The sequence below is a fragment of the Homalodisca vitripennis genome, chromosome X, assembly GCF_021130785.1.
Source record: "Homalodisca vitripennis isolate AUS2020 chromosome X, UT_GWSS_2.1, whole genome shotgun sequence".
Lineage (NCBI taxonomy): Eukaryota > Metazoa > Arthropoda > Insecta > Hemiptera > Cicadellidae > Homalodisca > Homalodisca vitripennis.
Window position 1 is genome coordinate 84,549,904 of NC_060215.1, and position 16,473 is coordinate 84,566,376.

The window sequence follows — 16,473 nt, forward strand, 5'->3', positions numbered from 1 at the left end:
CAATAATCATTGAATTGTAAGAACTAAGAATAACCTATAAATAGACTTGGGGCGAGTAAAGGAAAGGACATTTGGCGGTAAAGATGTGATTATATATTCTATCACTAGGAGCCAGCACCTTACATTAACAATTACTTTGAACATTTCACAGTCGAAATAGCAAATAAGAATGTCACTTAAGAATGTAAACAGCATTAGAATTGATTATTTGAACAAGCCTGTTATGGACAGCTAAAACTGTTATTACTCTTTCAGAACCACTTTCAAATTCTCTTCAAAAGGTTAAAAATATTTTTTATATTCTAATACGTGTATTATCTATTTATGTAACCTAACTGATCTATATTGTTAACATCAAAACCTAATATGTGTTAAAGATCTTATTGCATAATAACATTTAACTTCTTTATTCTAATACTGAAATTTAACATGAAAGTTATGAAGGTTGTCACAAATAAATCATGTTAAGAAAGAGGGTCAGATATAAGAAATTAATAGATGTAAGAGTAACAGATGATTCAAAATCGGAAGGTGTTGTATATTTGAGTGCAACTAAGAAAAGGTTATAATATAATTATTTATGTAAGTTTCAAATGCTTGATTTGGATTCTATTATAGATATTCTTGAAAAAAAAAAAAAATGTGTTTTGGCAGTGGAATACCAAATATATTCAAGATAAATTCTTGTACATTTTTGTGTTTTTTCTTTTCAATGGACACTCACTATTAACATGTATGATATAATGGTTTATTTGTATGAATTGTGTTGATAAAGCATCATGTCCATTAGCCTACCACTGTTATTTACAAGGGCAAATGTAAAACAATTTGTTGTCGGATGAATAAAAAGTTTTTTTGAAGATTTAATTTTCTGGGTTGGGACAATATGTGAATGGCTAAAATAAGCTCAAAACTGATATTTTACCACAGACTGGAGTATCGGCATTCCCAAACTTTTGAGTAGTCAGAACAGATATAAAAGATCTTGTGTTTGACATCTGTTAGATTCAAGGCATTTCAAAATACTTACTATGGTCAAACAAATCACAGAGAAGGATCTTTTGGCTGCTATTGACGTGGCCCTTACACACAGCACTGAATTTGGCTAATCGTATCGTGGCTTAACGTATGAATAAAATAAAACAACAAACAAGAGTCCACATTAACAATTAAATGCAAAGGTAAAAAACTAAAATTAAATTACAGGAAATCACTTTTACCTAAATTTAGAAAACAGTATTGGTTCTCGAATCTGCTCAAGTATCAAAATAGGGCCCAGTCATTCAACCAAGGGGGGCACAGACATTCCTCTATGAACCACCCATGGGGCTAAAAACAACAACATAGTTGTTACACAACTTGAAGCGATCAATGCGATGATAAAATTCTTTTGTCAGAATCATATATGAATTATTGAACGGGACTTTTCATGTCAGAATTATTACCACTGTATTGTGTTTATGTCAAAGTTAGTGATTTCTATAAAATGCCTATTTTATTCAGAAATTATATAAAGCCATATGAGGTCTGATTCTGAAATAATATATGTTTGCTATAGTTAGCTAGCTTTTGTTATTTTGTGGAATACATAGTTAGAAAGATAGGTAGTATTTATTGGTACCTGTGTCTAAAATAAAGACAATAAATGTTGTACATTTATTATCTTTTCAATGTACATTTTTTAGGTTTACTATAACTGTAATTATTCCATTAAAAGAATGGTCAGTACAATTATCATAATCAGTGCATCATAACCACTGCGTTAATTAGACTAAAACAAACTATCCACAAAAACCAAAGATGTAAGCAAACTTGACATAGTATAGTATTATATATATATATATATATATATATATATATATATATATATATGTAAGCATGAAACTATTCTTATTATTTAAACATTTAAACACTATGAGTACATCATGTCTAGAAAAATTTAATTTGTAATGAGAATTTGTTTGTAAAAACTCATTGAAGGTTATATCTAAGAGTACTAAATTTATATTGCTGGTTTAATTATTAAAATTATTATTATGTTCTGTTGCAGTATATCAGAGATAAGGTTAGAATCACGGTCTGAAAACAAGTCTTCGCTGAGCGTAGAATCAGGATCTTCAACATCGGGTATCGGGTCAGTGGTAACTGGGACGGGGAGACATCTGACTTGGACTCCTCCTGCATCCGTAGAGGGCTCCACCCCCACTTGGACTGAAGGCACTCCTTCCTTCACAGAGTCTTCCTCTTCAGGGGATATTGGTGAGTATTTATCTCCTTTCTTGTTCATTCTCTTTATGTCGTCACGTCAGTAGATTATAGCCTTTGGTGTGGTAGGTTGGTTGAGTCACTACTCAACTCAAAGTTAGCAGTTGTGTCATTGCTTTCTTTCCAAACTCAATTTACCTCACCGGTGTTTTTGTTGATTTGTTTTGTGATGGTTTCATTCACTGGCAGTGTGGTTTGGCCAATTTAACAATCTCTACACATTTTAGTAAGGTCAGAATTCAGAATTTTATTCATTCTTTTCAGGGAAAATAATTGGGTTAAAATAATGTGAACTAAACAAAATAAAATGGTTACTGTGATTTATTTAAAAAATAAATGAACCAGAAACAAATATTTCCAACACATAAGTACAGTGAAACATGGATAATTCAAACCTCAAGGGATCTGTGAAAAGGTTCAGATTACGCAAGATCCTGAAAAGGGCAGAACAATTCATTGTAGCTCATTACATTTATATAAAAAACTTTAATGTTAGAAATGTTGTAAAATATTCTTATAGTGCATATATATTGTATGTATTGAAACACAATAAACGCAATCTAGTTTTATGCAATAAAAAAAAAAAATTACGAGCAATGTTTTTGCGTTCACGTTGTGACAGTGACAGCTAAACAAAGACATGGTGAGGAGGTGTTAAGCAATAGATGGGTAGGAAGGGGATACAATAATCTTGACAGTAGTGAAAGAAACAAATACATTCATCTATTGTGGGTACACATCATCTACAGTATAAGATGGTGGATTTTAATGTGGGATTGTCTATTTTTAAGAAGTCTGGCTCATAAATAATGTACAATATACTTAACCAAATTAGACCATCCAAACAAAATTTGAATAAACCAACCAACATATTTTAACATTATATGCAATAAAAATGTCAAGAGACTAGAAAAAGTTCAAATCATACATGTTTTCAAATTACAATTTTAAAAATTATCCATGATGTACTGTTTATTCAATTCAGTGTGAACTTTTAATTGAATTACATTGTATATTCCTTTAGATTTGAATGCAGGTAATTTTAAATAAAGCTCTTATTCTCTCAGTTATCAATAAATAAACATCAGACAACACTCTTGTGAAACAACAACCAGAAATAAAGTAAACCCTTGTGAACTTACAAACTATGCAAAGAACGTGACATCCATAAAATTGCAACACCAACTGGACAGCAATCTCTTAACAGGTTCAAACTTAATAGAGTCTATAATAATAACATGATATATCAGCTGTTACCACAAAACCAAAACAACTGATAACTTGAATACTAGGTAACTTGAATGTGGCAGTTATAAAGGGTTAAAAATTAGAATCAACCAAATGTTTTATGTGGGAAACTACTTGGTTATTATAGGTTAGGAACAGTTTACTTCTGCCTCCTTCCACAGAGTAGAAACACAACTGCTTGGAGAAAATTTCTGCAGTAAATCGCATCCCTATAGCACTCTCATCTAATTTATTAAAAATGCAAAAACATGTTCAGCTTGTTTTCTGTTGTTAATATTGTTATAAAACTCATATATTGAAACTAAACTATTGTTGAAATGGTAAAAAATAAGAAGTTTAGAATTATTGCTAGTCATTTTCACCTGAATTAAAAAAATTAAGTTTTGAAACGTCAATACTATTTGTTGTAAGTACATGTACTCATACAATGGTTAACAGTCTGTTATGTTCCAAATCATGTTAATTGAGAAATGTTTGAATTTAAGGTTAAAAATTGGGAGTTTCAAAAGTTTTATAGAACACTGATACATAACTTTTCCATGTTATGGGGTATATTTGGTCGTTAATTTAGTAGGGCCAAATTTGTCAGGTGCAAAAGAAAGGTACAAAAATCAAAACATAAAGCTAACCAAATTCAATATCTGTATGTTTGTATAACACATAAGGTTTCATAATTAGGTGAACAGAGATAGTCTACAGTCATGAATAAAAACTCAGCATACAGCTGCTTATGAAAATGTCTAGGTCTTTTCACTAGGCAACTATAAGAGTGCCTTCTCTTAAATATCTTAAAAAAAACACACAGTTCTAAAATTCTATACTGTGACATTATTTGTTTCTATTAAAAGATTAGTGCCATACGTGGTATTTATGCTTTAATTCAAACTAACTGACTATCAAACCTTGTTGGAAAACCAAACTTTGGTATTGGATAAATAATTCCTTATGAGTTGTGTTTATTAATTGTCTTGTCCAGTGAGACTGTACATTTTGTTTATTTTTGTTATGGTACATACAATACATGTTGTGCACTGTGTAACTTTAGTTTTTGAAATAAAGGTTTCTTATGTAAATATAATGAGGTTTATCTGATTTTATTCAACTCTTTTCAATAAACTTGGATATTTCAAATTTTTGGATCATTATATTTTTTCTGTGGTTCCTTGATTTTTGAAGTTCCACTGTATGTAATATGTCTGTAGTTTTCAAAGAATGTGATTTTAACACAGTTTTGTTGGGCATTCTGGACTTCTACAAGGCTATGTATGTAGTATCTTTTTAGAACATTTAAAAGTTGTGTTTATATTATACATAGGGATAGGCAGATACTAAAAAATTAATTCTGGTTCCGATACTGATACCCACAATAATAAAACACTTGCTTAAATGTAATGTCAGCTGTACAATCTGCCATCTTTTATTTCGGTTTAACAGATAATGTTTCAGAAAGAAATGTATTTGATTATAAATCTATTTTTTAACTGAATTACAATATTATATTATAAATTTTACAATTAATTGTTACGATTGTAGCAATTGTAATTGTTTGTTGTGCTATTGTTAAAGAAAACACTACATCAAAGAAAATAATTATTTATAACTGAGTCTGTCTAACCTTTAAAATTATATTTAGTTATAACTAACACTAAAATGGTTTGATTTATCTAATAAATGACCGGTAAACGATACTTAATTATTTTAATGAGTTTTCTTCTTTTTACAGGACATTCGTGTTTTAAATAAATAATTCATTTATTACAGCATTAAGACATATATGTAAATATTGAAATATTGTGACTTTTTAAACACATTTTAAGCACTTCTATTGATTTTATTTATTATTTTGACATAAAATACTTTAAAAATATTGTAATCAGAACTGATTATAAAGAGCTGTGGTGTCGAAAATTGTCAATTCCTCAATATTGCTAAGTATCAGGCATCAAGAATCGGAATCGACTTGCCTAAATTTATGTATAGAAATAAAATAACTTCTATACCCATACGTAATGCATCTTTGTTAATGAACACTAAGTTATGCCATGAAATAATTGCTATAGATCTAAAAAAGATTTCATCTTCTCTATCCCATCCACAAGCCCTCCTCACAACGTAAAAAAGTAACCCAGCACATCTTTATGTAAATATCTGCATCATAATAAACATATAAAATGATGCATACAGAATATGAGTTTTCACTCCATTGAAAGTTGTTTGGTAACACAGTTCTAAATCCTTTAGAGGATGCTATATCCTGCAAATTACAAATTACATACAAACACTAAAATGCCAAATTTTTACATTCTTTGGCTATTGGCTATATAGAATCACTAAGTTGTCTGTGTATAATAGGAATAAACAATATCTCAAATTATTGGACTAGAAAGGCTAAGGTAAGGTTCACTGGATAGCTTCCTTGTCTTAGGTTTTGTCTGTTTAACCTAGAAATTCAGATTCTTAAGAATTTACAAGAGTACTGTTGTGGTATTAAGAATAGAAAAGTAAAGACAAAATACAAACAAGCAAAGTGAATAGTAAGAGGCTAGAATGCATAAAGACAACACAAAATAAGAGAAATATTATATCTTAATATTTTGTTTCTATAAAACTTGAAACAATAGCATGTTTGGTTTATCTGAGATAATAACATTGAAAATTGCAGAAGTATTACTGAGGATGTGAATGATTTTATATATTTATTCAAGTTTAATACTGGGAGGAATGAGGGGGTGTTTGGAGACAAACAATTTCTGTATTATAAGAATTTAGAATTTCTGTATTATTAGGAAACATCTAGGAGATAAAGATGCTTATTGAAGTGACAATGCTGTGGGACATAGGGGAATTTCAAAAATATAAGTTTTAAGGTTGAAAGTGGAATTACACTATCTTTTCTTGTTTTAGTTTGGAACAAGGTTTTCTCCACAGTATTGGAAATTGTATTGAGGGAATTGCCACCAACTTAGATAGTTATTTGCTTTGAACATGATAAAAGTATATAAGAACTCACCATCACTTACATATATTTGTAATTCAAAAATAATAGACAAATCGGGTTGTGCATATATTGAGTCCTTTGTATATGTGATGTAGGCTTTAGACAGGGCTTTGAGGTAAGAAATTTGGAGATCATTAGGAGGATAAGGGATCAGCCAGGGCCTAATAAGTTTCAAAAGAATATGAATCAGATTGCAGCAACTGAATGAGTAAAAAGGGAATGAAAGATCAGATGAGCTTGTGTCTCAGTTATAAAGTAGAGCAGAAACAGCAAATGGAAACTAAAAAACTTATGTAAATGATCTTGTAACAAGTTTTGCAGAATCACTAATGGTCTCATTATAGAGGCTAAGTATAAAATCCATGAATGGATGTAGGTACTGAAATATATAGGGTGTGAAAATTAACACTAACTTCTGGTCAGTGTTATAAATGACGTACACTAGATTTCAATCATGGAGGAGTCATTGGTGCAAATAAGCGGTTTTAAAATATGTTCTTGATTATCAGCTGAGATATAAAATAGAAGAGTATTTATATAAGGTCTTCTGTTATTTGCAGGACTTCTAGAGAAAGTAGTAGAGAAACTGTTGAGTTACTGAAGTTATAGTCTCTTCAGTTAAAAAAATGATAAATTGCAACATTATAAAACCACACAACAAAATCATTTATAAGCACCGGACTGCACAAAAATTGTTATGAGATTAGGCCTGTAGAACCAATCATACACCTTTAATGTCTAAACAAAGGAATATCTTTCGAAATGTCATTAGTAATCAATATCAGAATGTTTGTTATTTCTGTGAAACCATTTAAATATTCTTTTGTATTTTTATAACTACATTGTGCTATTTTACCCTTGGAACATCATTTATGATAAATTTTATCTTTTCCAAAACCAACACACAAAGCATTAATCTGTCCAATTGGGGCTATAATATAGCTTTGAAATTTTGAGCTTCTGATTTATTCTTAGAATCTTATTTTATTCTTTACTTCCAAAACAGGAAGCCATTAACATTCTGGTTCATAAACTGTTCATCCTAAATACAGTTTTACGTGTTTTCAGTTTATAATATTTTGTCTCAACTATTTTATTCTTATTTTACACAACTTCATTCATCCAAGCTACAGTTAGTTTTATTACTTTTGAGCAAATACAGTCTGTACTAAGAAGAGGAGCATTAGAATTTATAGTTAACCAGACAGCAAGATAGTCCTCAATAAAAATATCCTCAGACATCTCCTATCTATGAACACCTTATATTGACACTTCTAATCTCAGACCAGACAAGTCTTATCTATTCTGCAAAATGTTAATATTTTTTACAAGCTTAACAGTACCGGTAATTATATGCTTATTTTATAATTTACTAAGAAGTTATGTTAATGAAAAATCAAACCATTCAAAACTCTGATTTTAACATTGTATATGATATAGAATATTCAACTCTATAAGTGAAATTATATCCTACTATGCAGAATTAGTGCCAAAAGTACACAACATTTGAGCTTATATTTGATGGTGGAATATAATATATACTGTATGGCTTTAAATTTAGTTTTCTTCTTTTAAATCTATTTTTATTGGTTCACTTGGTAGTATGGACGAGTAACGATTTGATGAATATTTATCTAGTAGGCTGTAAATAACAACCAAAAAGTATTTAGATGTAAAATATTATATTTGTTTTGAAGTGGATTACCTATTCTAGACTATTTAAAACTAAAATAACATTGATCTGATCCCATAAAAATAGAATAACACATATAGTACATTTCTTAAAAATTCTAACACCCAGGTGCCATTTCTGTTGAATTTTATTTTTAGAAAAAAATTATCTAAACCCTTTGTTTTTGAAGTTTCTTGGCTGAATACAAGCTAAGATATTGACTTCACCTAACCCTGTACTCTAGGCTTGTAAATAAAAAATAATAATTCTATATTTGTTTCTTACATCTTATAGCCTAAGGAGAATTTGACAATAACAATCTCAATAGTGTGAATCCAAATGTAACATAATTAAACATGAAGAGTTTTAAGCCACTATAAGCTTTAACTTTGTTAGCTTCCTGATATCTTCCAAACATGAGCTGTCTGAACAACACAACATATGTACATTACATACATTACAATTAATAAGAATTGAGAAGTTGGTTGGAGTATCAGAAGCTTGCAGTTCGGTGCTAACGTAGCTCTGTTGCTATCCTAGGCTCTCGCCTCTCTTGACTGGATCTCAGGTAAGTTGCCATCACTTATTTACATCTTTTGCTCATCTTTAAGAGCCTTTTCCCTTCTGAAAAAATCTCTCTGTCCAACAAAACACATTGTTTTGAGTAGGGTATTCTTTACATTACACACACTTGAATTTGCCAGGAGTAATATAAACTCATTAGTATTAGCAGATTTAGTGGGGGGCATTATGATAAAACCGCTACCAGGTGGGGAGGGTTTTTTCAGTTGAAATGTAAATAAATAAATAATATGCAACGTGAAACTATCCTTTCATTTTGATTATTATATGAGCCGATGCTTAATTCGTGGTTACAAGTTCTATGGAATAAGTGATACTGGTCTAGTTGTAAAGTTATATTACATTTGTAATGTTCGAAACCATCTATTGTGTAACTCATAAACTTTTGGAGAATCAACCAGTTAAATAAAAAATTCTTCTTAAAGAAAAATTTATTTTTTACACTCAGTATTTTTAACTTTTATTATAATGTTAAATGTGGTGGGTATTTACTTCCTCAACATTCAGATGTAACAGAGAGATTCATAGACCTAAAGTGAATTTTATTCTACACAATACAAAACTACAAATGTAGGCAATAAACAATATTCTTTATTGACATGATCTTGGAGAACAGTACATTGGATTAGTTTGATAATAAAATACATTTATTTATTATAGTGGACAATTTCCTTATGGGTTGAGAAATGTACAAAACTAACAATATTTTACATTAGTTTATATAGTAGAAATGTTACTGCATCAGGTATGGCTTCACGTCAGTGTCACTTAGTATAGACTTACAAGTAATGATGTTAAATACACGTATGTATACATGTACAAACTTGTATACACAATCTGGAAAAGAAAAATGCTACAATAAAGTGTGAAGAAATATCCTATGTTAAAAGTTTTTTTAATAATATATTTAGTAGTAAACGGGTATTTCCCAAGAAGTATGTTTCGACAACCACAATGAAATACGAGATATGTTCAGAAAGTAATGGGAATTTTCATTTATTTATTCGTCATGCATTAATGTTGTCACCTTAAACATGTCCCCATTAGGTATTATGCACTTGTACCAGCGCTTCCTCCAATCCTTGAACACTTCTCAAACACGATCTTCGGGGTAGTCTTTAGCTCTTTCAGTGATGCTCTTTTAATGTCATCTATACTTGTAAAATTACAACCCTTTAAGGTTCTCTTTTTTTTTGGAAATAAAAATCCTCACTTGGAACCACGTCTATAGATTATGGAGGTTGGGGCATCGTTACAGTTCTGTTTTTGGGAAAAAAATGTACGAACAAGCAATGAAGTGTGATCAAGTACGTTGTCATGGTGCAAATGAATAAATGGTGATTTTCGCTATAAATCAGAAGTTTTTATCAGATTAATTCATTTAAACGGTGTTGAACTTGCAGGTAGTACTCTTTATTGACCGTTTGACTTTGTGGTAAGAATTCATGATGCACTATGAACACAGTGAGCTTAACCTTCACATTCAACTGCACTTGTCAAGCATTTTTCCAATGCCTCCACTTGGATTATTGAGTCTTAGTTTTGACATCATAACAATAAATCCATGTTTTGTCACCTGTTATATAACACGTTTCCGTAATTCTGCATTGTCATAACTTCATTTAGTGATTTATGAGCAACTTCCATTCGCCGTTGTTTTTGTTCAATATTCAACAATTTTTGAACAAATTTTATGGCATGAGCAAATTGATATACCAACATTATCAGCAACTTCTCTGATTGTAATATGGTAATCTTTCATAAGCATTTGTTCCACTTAACATTTTCATTGGTTTTTGATCTGCTGGGGCGTATGGATAATTTTATAATCTTCAATGTCTTCACGGCTATCTTTGAAACATTTATACCACTCGTAAACCCTTGTTTTAAACAGCAGACTCACCATAGGCCTTTGTTGAAATTTCCCACACTTTGTTCCACGTTATTTCATTTTTCAAACAAAATTTATTACAAATTCTTTGATCTATTTTTTTAATAAACAAAAATCACTGAGTTCATGAAACATGTTTAATCTTAACATCTGCCACTGAAAAAGTAAACAACGAATACAGCTGGAAATGTTATACTTCAGGAGCATGAGTACCAACATAATAAAACAATTTTGACAATCAGACTCTCCAACCTGTGAAATTTAAAAATTCTCGTTACTTTTTGAATACACCTCATAGAGCTCTCCCCTTTAAGTAAGATTTCCTTGTTTAGTACTCTAAATTGTTCCATTCCTGTGGAGACGTTGATTCAGAAGTTCCAAAACTCAATTTATGATTTTAAACTAGTATTAGATGTTATATTCACATTTGAGTTTTAAGTGGTCTTTTGGTTTTATTTAGCTAAGTATAAACCATTTACAAGCAATGGAAAATGTTTGCCTCAATAATCACTGTGGGTCTATTTAGGTTTGAAATTTCAAATATTTATATATTGGTTTAATGGTACAGTTCAGTACAAAGTTATAGTTAATTTACCTATTCAAAAATAAATGAATAGAAGTGGAATTCAATAAAAATAATGAATCCTTATTATTGTATTGTAATGTACAATTCATATAAAATTCAAAAAATAGTTGTAATTTTGTTATTTACTGTCTATTAATTTTAAAATAAGTAACTAGTTCATTTTAGTAACTAAGCTATCCATTATTTGATTTCTTCCTCCACTTTAAAATAGTATTAAAGTAAGAGTTGATCAAGTTTTATGAATAAAAAAACTCTTATTAATATTATAATATTAAGAAATGATTCACTCAATCATAAAAATTATGTAAACATAATTAAAAAAACAAATTTCTAGTTTTTCCATCTATTAGATATTAGAGGAAGAACAAAAAAAGTCAGAATAAATAGTTAATCAATGTGTAGTTTTTAACAATGAGACTGGATAGATGACTTTTATCAGTGGAATTTGTGCAATTCCTTTGCAGATTGAAAAAGTTTTATAACTTTCAAATATGATATCATATTCTTACGAATAGCTTGAGTTCTTAAACAAAATTTTTCTATTCTCTATCATCTGAATTCTATTTACTTAAAATTACATATAAACTACTTCTCCAGCCTTAAAATTTATGCTTTTTTTAAATTCATTAAGTAATAGATTGTTTTTTTTTTGCGATTGGAAATAATCATTCATTGAATGTTTGTTTGATAAAACTTTTATTAAAACCATATAAAAATGTTTTTACATTACTGTTTTGAATCATTCTGATAGTTTTTTTAGAGAACTTACAGTATGTACAGAACTTTTTGGTTTCATTATCATCATTAGACTTTAGATATTTTTAGTCAGTATTGATCGCAGCAATTACACTCTAAAAGGCAAACAGTAATATCTGTTCTTATAGATGTTATTCATTAGAATAATGACAGATTTGTCCATTACCTTTTGTTGTATAAATTGGCACACGTTTGATACTATATCTCTACTTAAGTTTAAAATATGTAGTCTTTAATCTTTGATTTTATTTATTTTTCTATTTTAGACAAAAGATTCATATTAGAAACCACATATATGTTGTAAACTTATAGGCTTTACTGAAACTATTTACCCATTATAATACACAAATTTAAATGAATAGATACTTTTATTTACGTATAACCAGGGCCAATAGGAAAAAATTGGTTGTAGTATAAGTAGTATAGAGGTCTGCTTGTCTGTCTAGACCTAAGCAACCATTTCAGTTACAGTTTTACTAATATTTTTCTGCCTTCAAATTTTCATTTTATACATATTGATATTACATTATTTTTTCTATGTTAGTTAATGTCATAACAGGTTCGGCATGTGGATGACATGAAACTGTTGAACCTATGGTTGAGAGGAATAGAAAATGATAATTGTGAATATGTTTTTGGTATTAAAGATCCGGAAAAAATAAAAATAACCTAGTGGAAGTGAATTAAGTTTAACAAAATAATTAAGATGCTAATAACAGTGAAGAAGAAGCATTTTTATATGATTTGGCTGATTAAAACTTTATTAAAAACAAGTGTAGACATTGAAGGATGTAAGGCTAACTTCCATGATTGTATAAGGAGGCTAGTATGTATGTGTGACCTAACATGGTCCATACATCACTCTATAACATAATCATACCATCATTTAATAGGCCTGGGTCAAAGGACCATGCAAAAAATGCAAGAACTCTTGAATCTTTTGAGTCTATTATTGATAATTAGTATTTTTTACAAGATCGCCCCATTCATAAGCATGTGCAAGGTTAAAGAAAGGGCTGCGAAGTATGTATTTTTGTGAATTAAAATATTTAATTGGTATTTTATTACTAATTTTAGCATTAAAAGCAAGTGGTAGAAATGTCAGGTGGGACAACAGTACAGTGGTACAGGTTATGCATGCAACCAGGAGTTCAGGACATTATAACTTTTGTGTGCAATGTCTTCAGCCTTCGATCATACCTTGGAATGACAAACCAGCCAGAGATCAGTATTAGAAAAATCAAATTCCATTTCAGAAATTGTTGAAGATTTTGTCTAACCATGAAATGCATCTTGGTATCTTAGGATCTCATAAAAAATTAACTGTGGTTTTACTCATACACAACAGTGGATAAGATTGATCTTAGTATTGGTGATAAAACGAAACAGGTAGCAATAAAAACGTGCAATAAAATCATTTGGTGCAGTAATATTACACAAATGTGCAAGCAATACAATGTTATTGCTAGAAACTTCAGAACATTCACTGTGTTTTTTATCTGTTCAAAATTAGATGTTAATGCTCTGAACATTTTATTGAGAATGTATTATGTAGTATATATTTGAATGCACTGGCTTTGAACCTTATAAATCTGATGTTCACAAACGCATATGTATCACATTTACACTTAAGAAAATTCCAAAAATTGGCAAGCTGTTTCTAGTCTTTAGCAGATAGGAATGGCCAGAAAGGATAAATATAAGTAAAAGTTGCTGTTGTCAATTTGTCCAAACATTTTTCTTATTTATGAGCACATTATCATCTAGCTGTTATTGAAAACTGTACTTATGGACTGAAAGATCTAGCGAATAAAAATTATATGTGTATTTATCAATAAATATTCTATATCTTAATCCTAATTAATATTTGTGTAAAATGTACCTTCAAAATGAATGAAAATTTTAATTTTAAAGTTATTATTGTCCTTTAAACTCTTTTAAGTTTAAAGAGTTTTTGAACAGAAATTATTTATGTAGCATTATTTATTTTGTAACAAGTGTGACTTATATTAATTTATTGTGTATAATTTAAATTCAACTCCAATAGTCTCTGTTGGAGAGCAATTTGTGTATTACTTGATATCTGCACTATACATTTACACGTTATGAACCTCGGAATTTGTTATATGTTAACTACAATGACTGCTAAAAAAGAAACTAAATTTCCTGGAGTCCAAGAAAACCACAAGAGGACAGTGGGCCGTAAATAGTGATTGCAATGGCATGGTGGAGCTGCTTCAAGGGTTGATAATTGAACTTTGCTTGGTGTAGTCTGTCGGGTGTGTGTCTCCCTCTCTTACTCCAAACATAGAAAGAGTGCAGCACTAATTAGTATGGCTTAATACTACACTAATTAACAGCTGGACGTCTTAAACTAAATTATGGAAAAACTGAATATTCAGTGTATTCTCAACAATTTCTGCAATATAAAAAACTATTATAATGATCTTATTAAAAATAAATTCAAACAAAAATACTAGGATTAATTAATAAAAGTTAATTTTGAAAAATTTTGCAGGCATGATTAACTTAAATTGAAAGTGACAGAAATATGACATATAGTTATTTTACCATACAAATGCATCATTGTCAGCTATTAGACAAATATTTTTTTATTCATATTTGAGAACTATTTCATAGATCATTCAAAGACATACTATTAGACTAGAAGTTAAATTTTATTATTCTTACATTCTATAGTTTGTTGTCTTTTATTTTTAATAAAGTTTTTAGTTATTAATAAAAATATACATATAGATTCAAATAACCTAGTTAAAAACCTTAGCTCTTCAAGAGGAAGTCATTCTTTTGTTTAAGGCACTAACTTTCCTCTGTAATAGACCATTATAATTGGACATACGTTGTTATGTTCATTTACCACCACTGACTAGAGTTCTGTCATTCATATCTCATAAATGTGAGCTTTTCATATTTGATAAGTTTTAAGGTATTTTCCCCTACAAATTATTTTATTTTTAGAAATAAATGTATTATAAAAAAATTGTAATTATTTATTAATGTAGATTTATTAGTCAGAAATACAACAGGGGTTTCAACAGGGCAATAAAACAATTCCATATTTTTATTACATTCTTATATCAGTTTCTTCTGAAAAGGTGATGTTCAGTTTCTCTGACATGCTTTGAGTAAAGTTATTCTCCTACTTCATTAAGTATGACATGATACTAATTTATCTTATTTTTCACACTTTTTAGCAACGGTTGTATAAAAATTTTAATTATTAGTTTGAATTTGTTTAAAAGGTTTAAAATGGTGTAGAGAAAATCCAGTGTGTTTTGCTGGACTGTTCACAGAATAAAATATAACCTGTAACTTAAGATAAATAAATTGAATTTAATTTAGTAGAATCATGAATATACATCAACTACACTGTGTGCATTGGTGTAATTTTTCTCAGCCACATATTATGCTTCCTAATGGACTGTTTACTGTCTAGTTTGTCACAAGACCGTTCAATGTTGGCAACAATGGAAAATCGTGTCAAATTTAAAATCCACAAATAATACTAATACGATCACAGGAAAATTGTATTAAAATGAAAATCTGAGGTTGTGACATTGATCTCAAAGCATATGACTTCTATATAACAAACTTTTGCGACAGTTTGAGGAGGTAAAGTACCATTTATTTTCAATTATGTGTCATCTCATAATTTAAAATTTCAAGATGACAGTTGCACTTGAAGATAACCTTTTCCATCATCAGAAGAGCTGTTTTAATCATGATAAGACATTTTCACCACCACTCATTGTTATTAATAATGATTCTTCCGCTCGCCAATCACAACAATGATTCTGTTTATTGTTCCTAAGATATTTTCATTCATGTATAAATGTATTTATTTAATTCCTTACATATCCATTATTGTCTTGTAAATTATTGCAAGTAATATCACCTTTATAATAAAGTGTTATTATTGTTAGTAAATTTAAAATGTAGCTATTAATCTGAACTGACCTTCACATTGAATTTGTTTAGTTTCACAATAATAACAGTTTTTGTTTTAATTGTGATGCACATCATAAAGTTTCAAGTAAAAATGTACCTGAAATTTTAAATGAACTCTTGGATGATTTATTGTTACACAAACCAAGTCCTACATCTTACAATCAGCTGTACTTATACTTTAAAAGGCTCTTAAAACAATTTGTTTGTAAAAGACTACATGTAGAATGTATGGGTTTGTTCTTTGTATGTTTGTGCATTGGTGCATGCTTTGTGGCCTGTCTGATTCTTGATGTAATATTTTTAATGTCAGTCTCATGCTTCATTTCTTGACTGCAAACACATTGTCTTTACTTATTATCAGTGTATTGCACGCCCCTGGAAATTAGGTTAAAACTAGTGTATTAATTTAATTAGTTGTTTTTATATTTTAGATTAGTTTTTATTAAATTTTACTCAGTGTGTATCTTGAAGAATTGAATTTTTGAGGTGGACCAAATCCATTATCT

At 29.4% G+C, this 16,473-nt stretch overlaps 1 protein-coding gene across 10 annotated transcripts in view; it reads left to right on the forward strand.

Annotated features, from left to right (window-relative positions):
• LOC124369289 (phosphatidylinositol 4-phosphate 5-kinase type-1 alpha-like) overlaps positions 1-16,473 on the forward strand; it is a 157,865-nt gene that overhangs the window by 96,618 nt on the left and 44,774 nt on the right. For all 10 annotated transcript variants that reach the window (XM_046827212.1, XM_046827211.1, XM_046827213.1 and 7 more), the window contains one exon: positions 2,051-2,259. In XM_046827212.1, the coding sequence (XP_046683168.1) occupies positions 2,051-2,259 (209 nt within the window). The remainder of the gene's footprint in view (positions 1-2,050; positions 2,260-16,473) is intronic.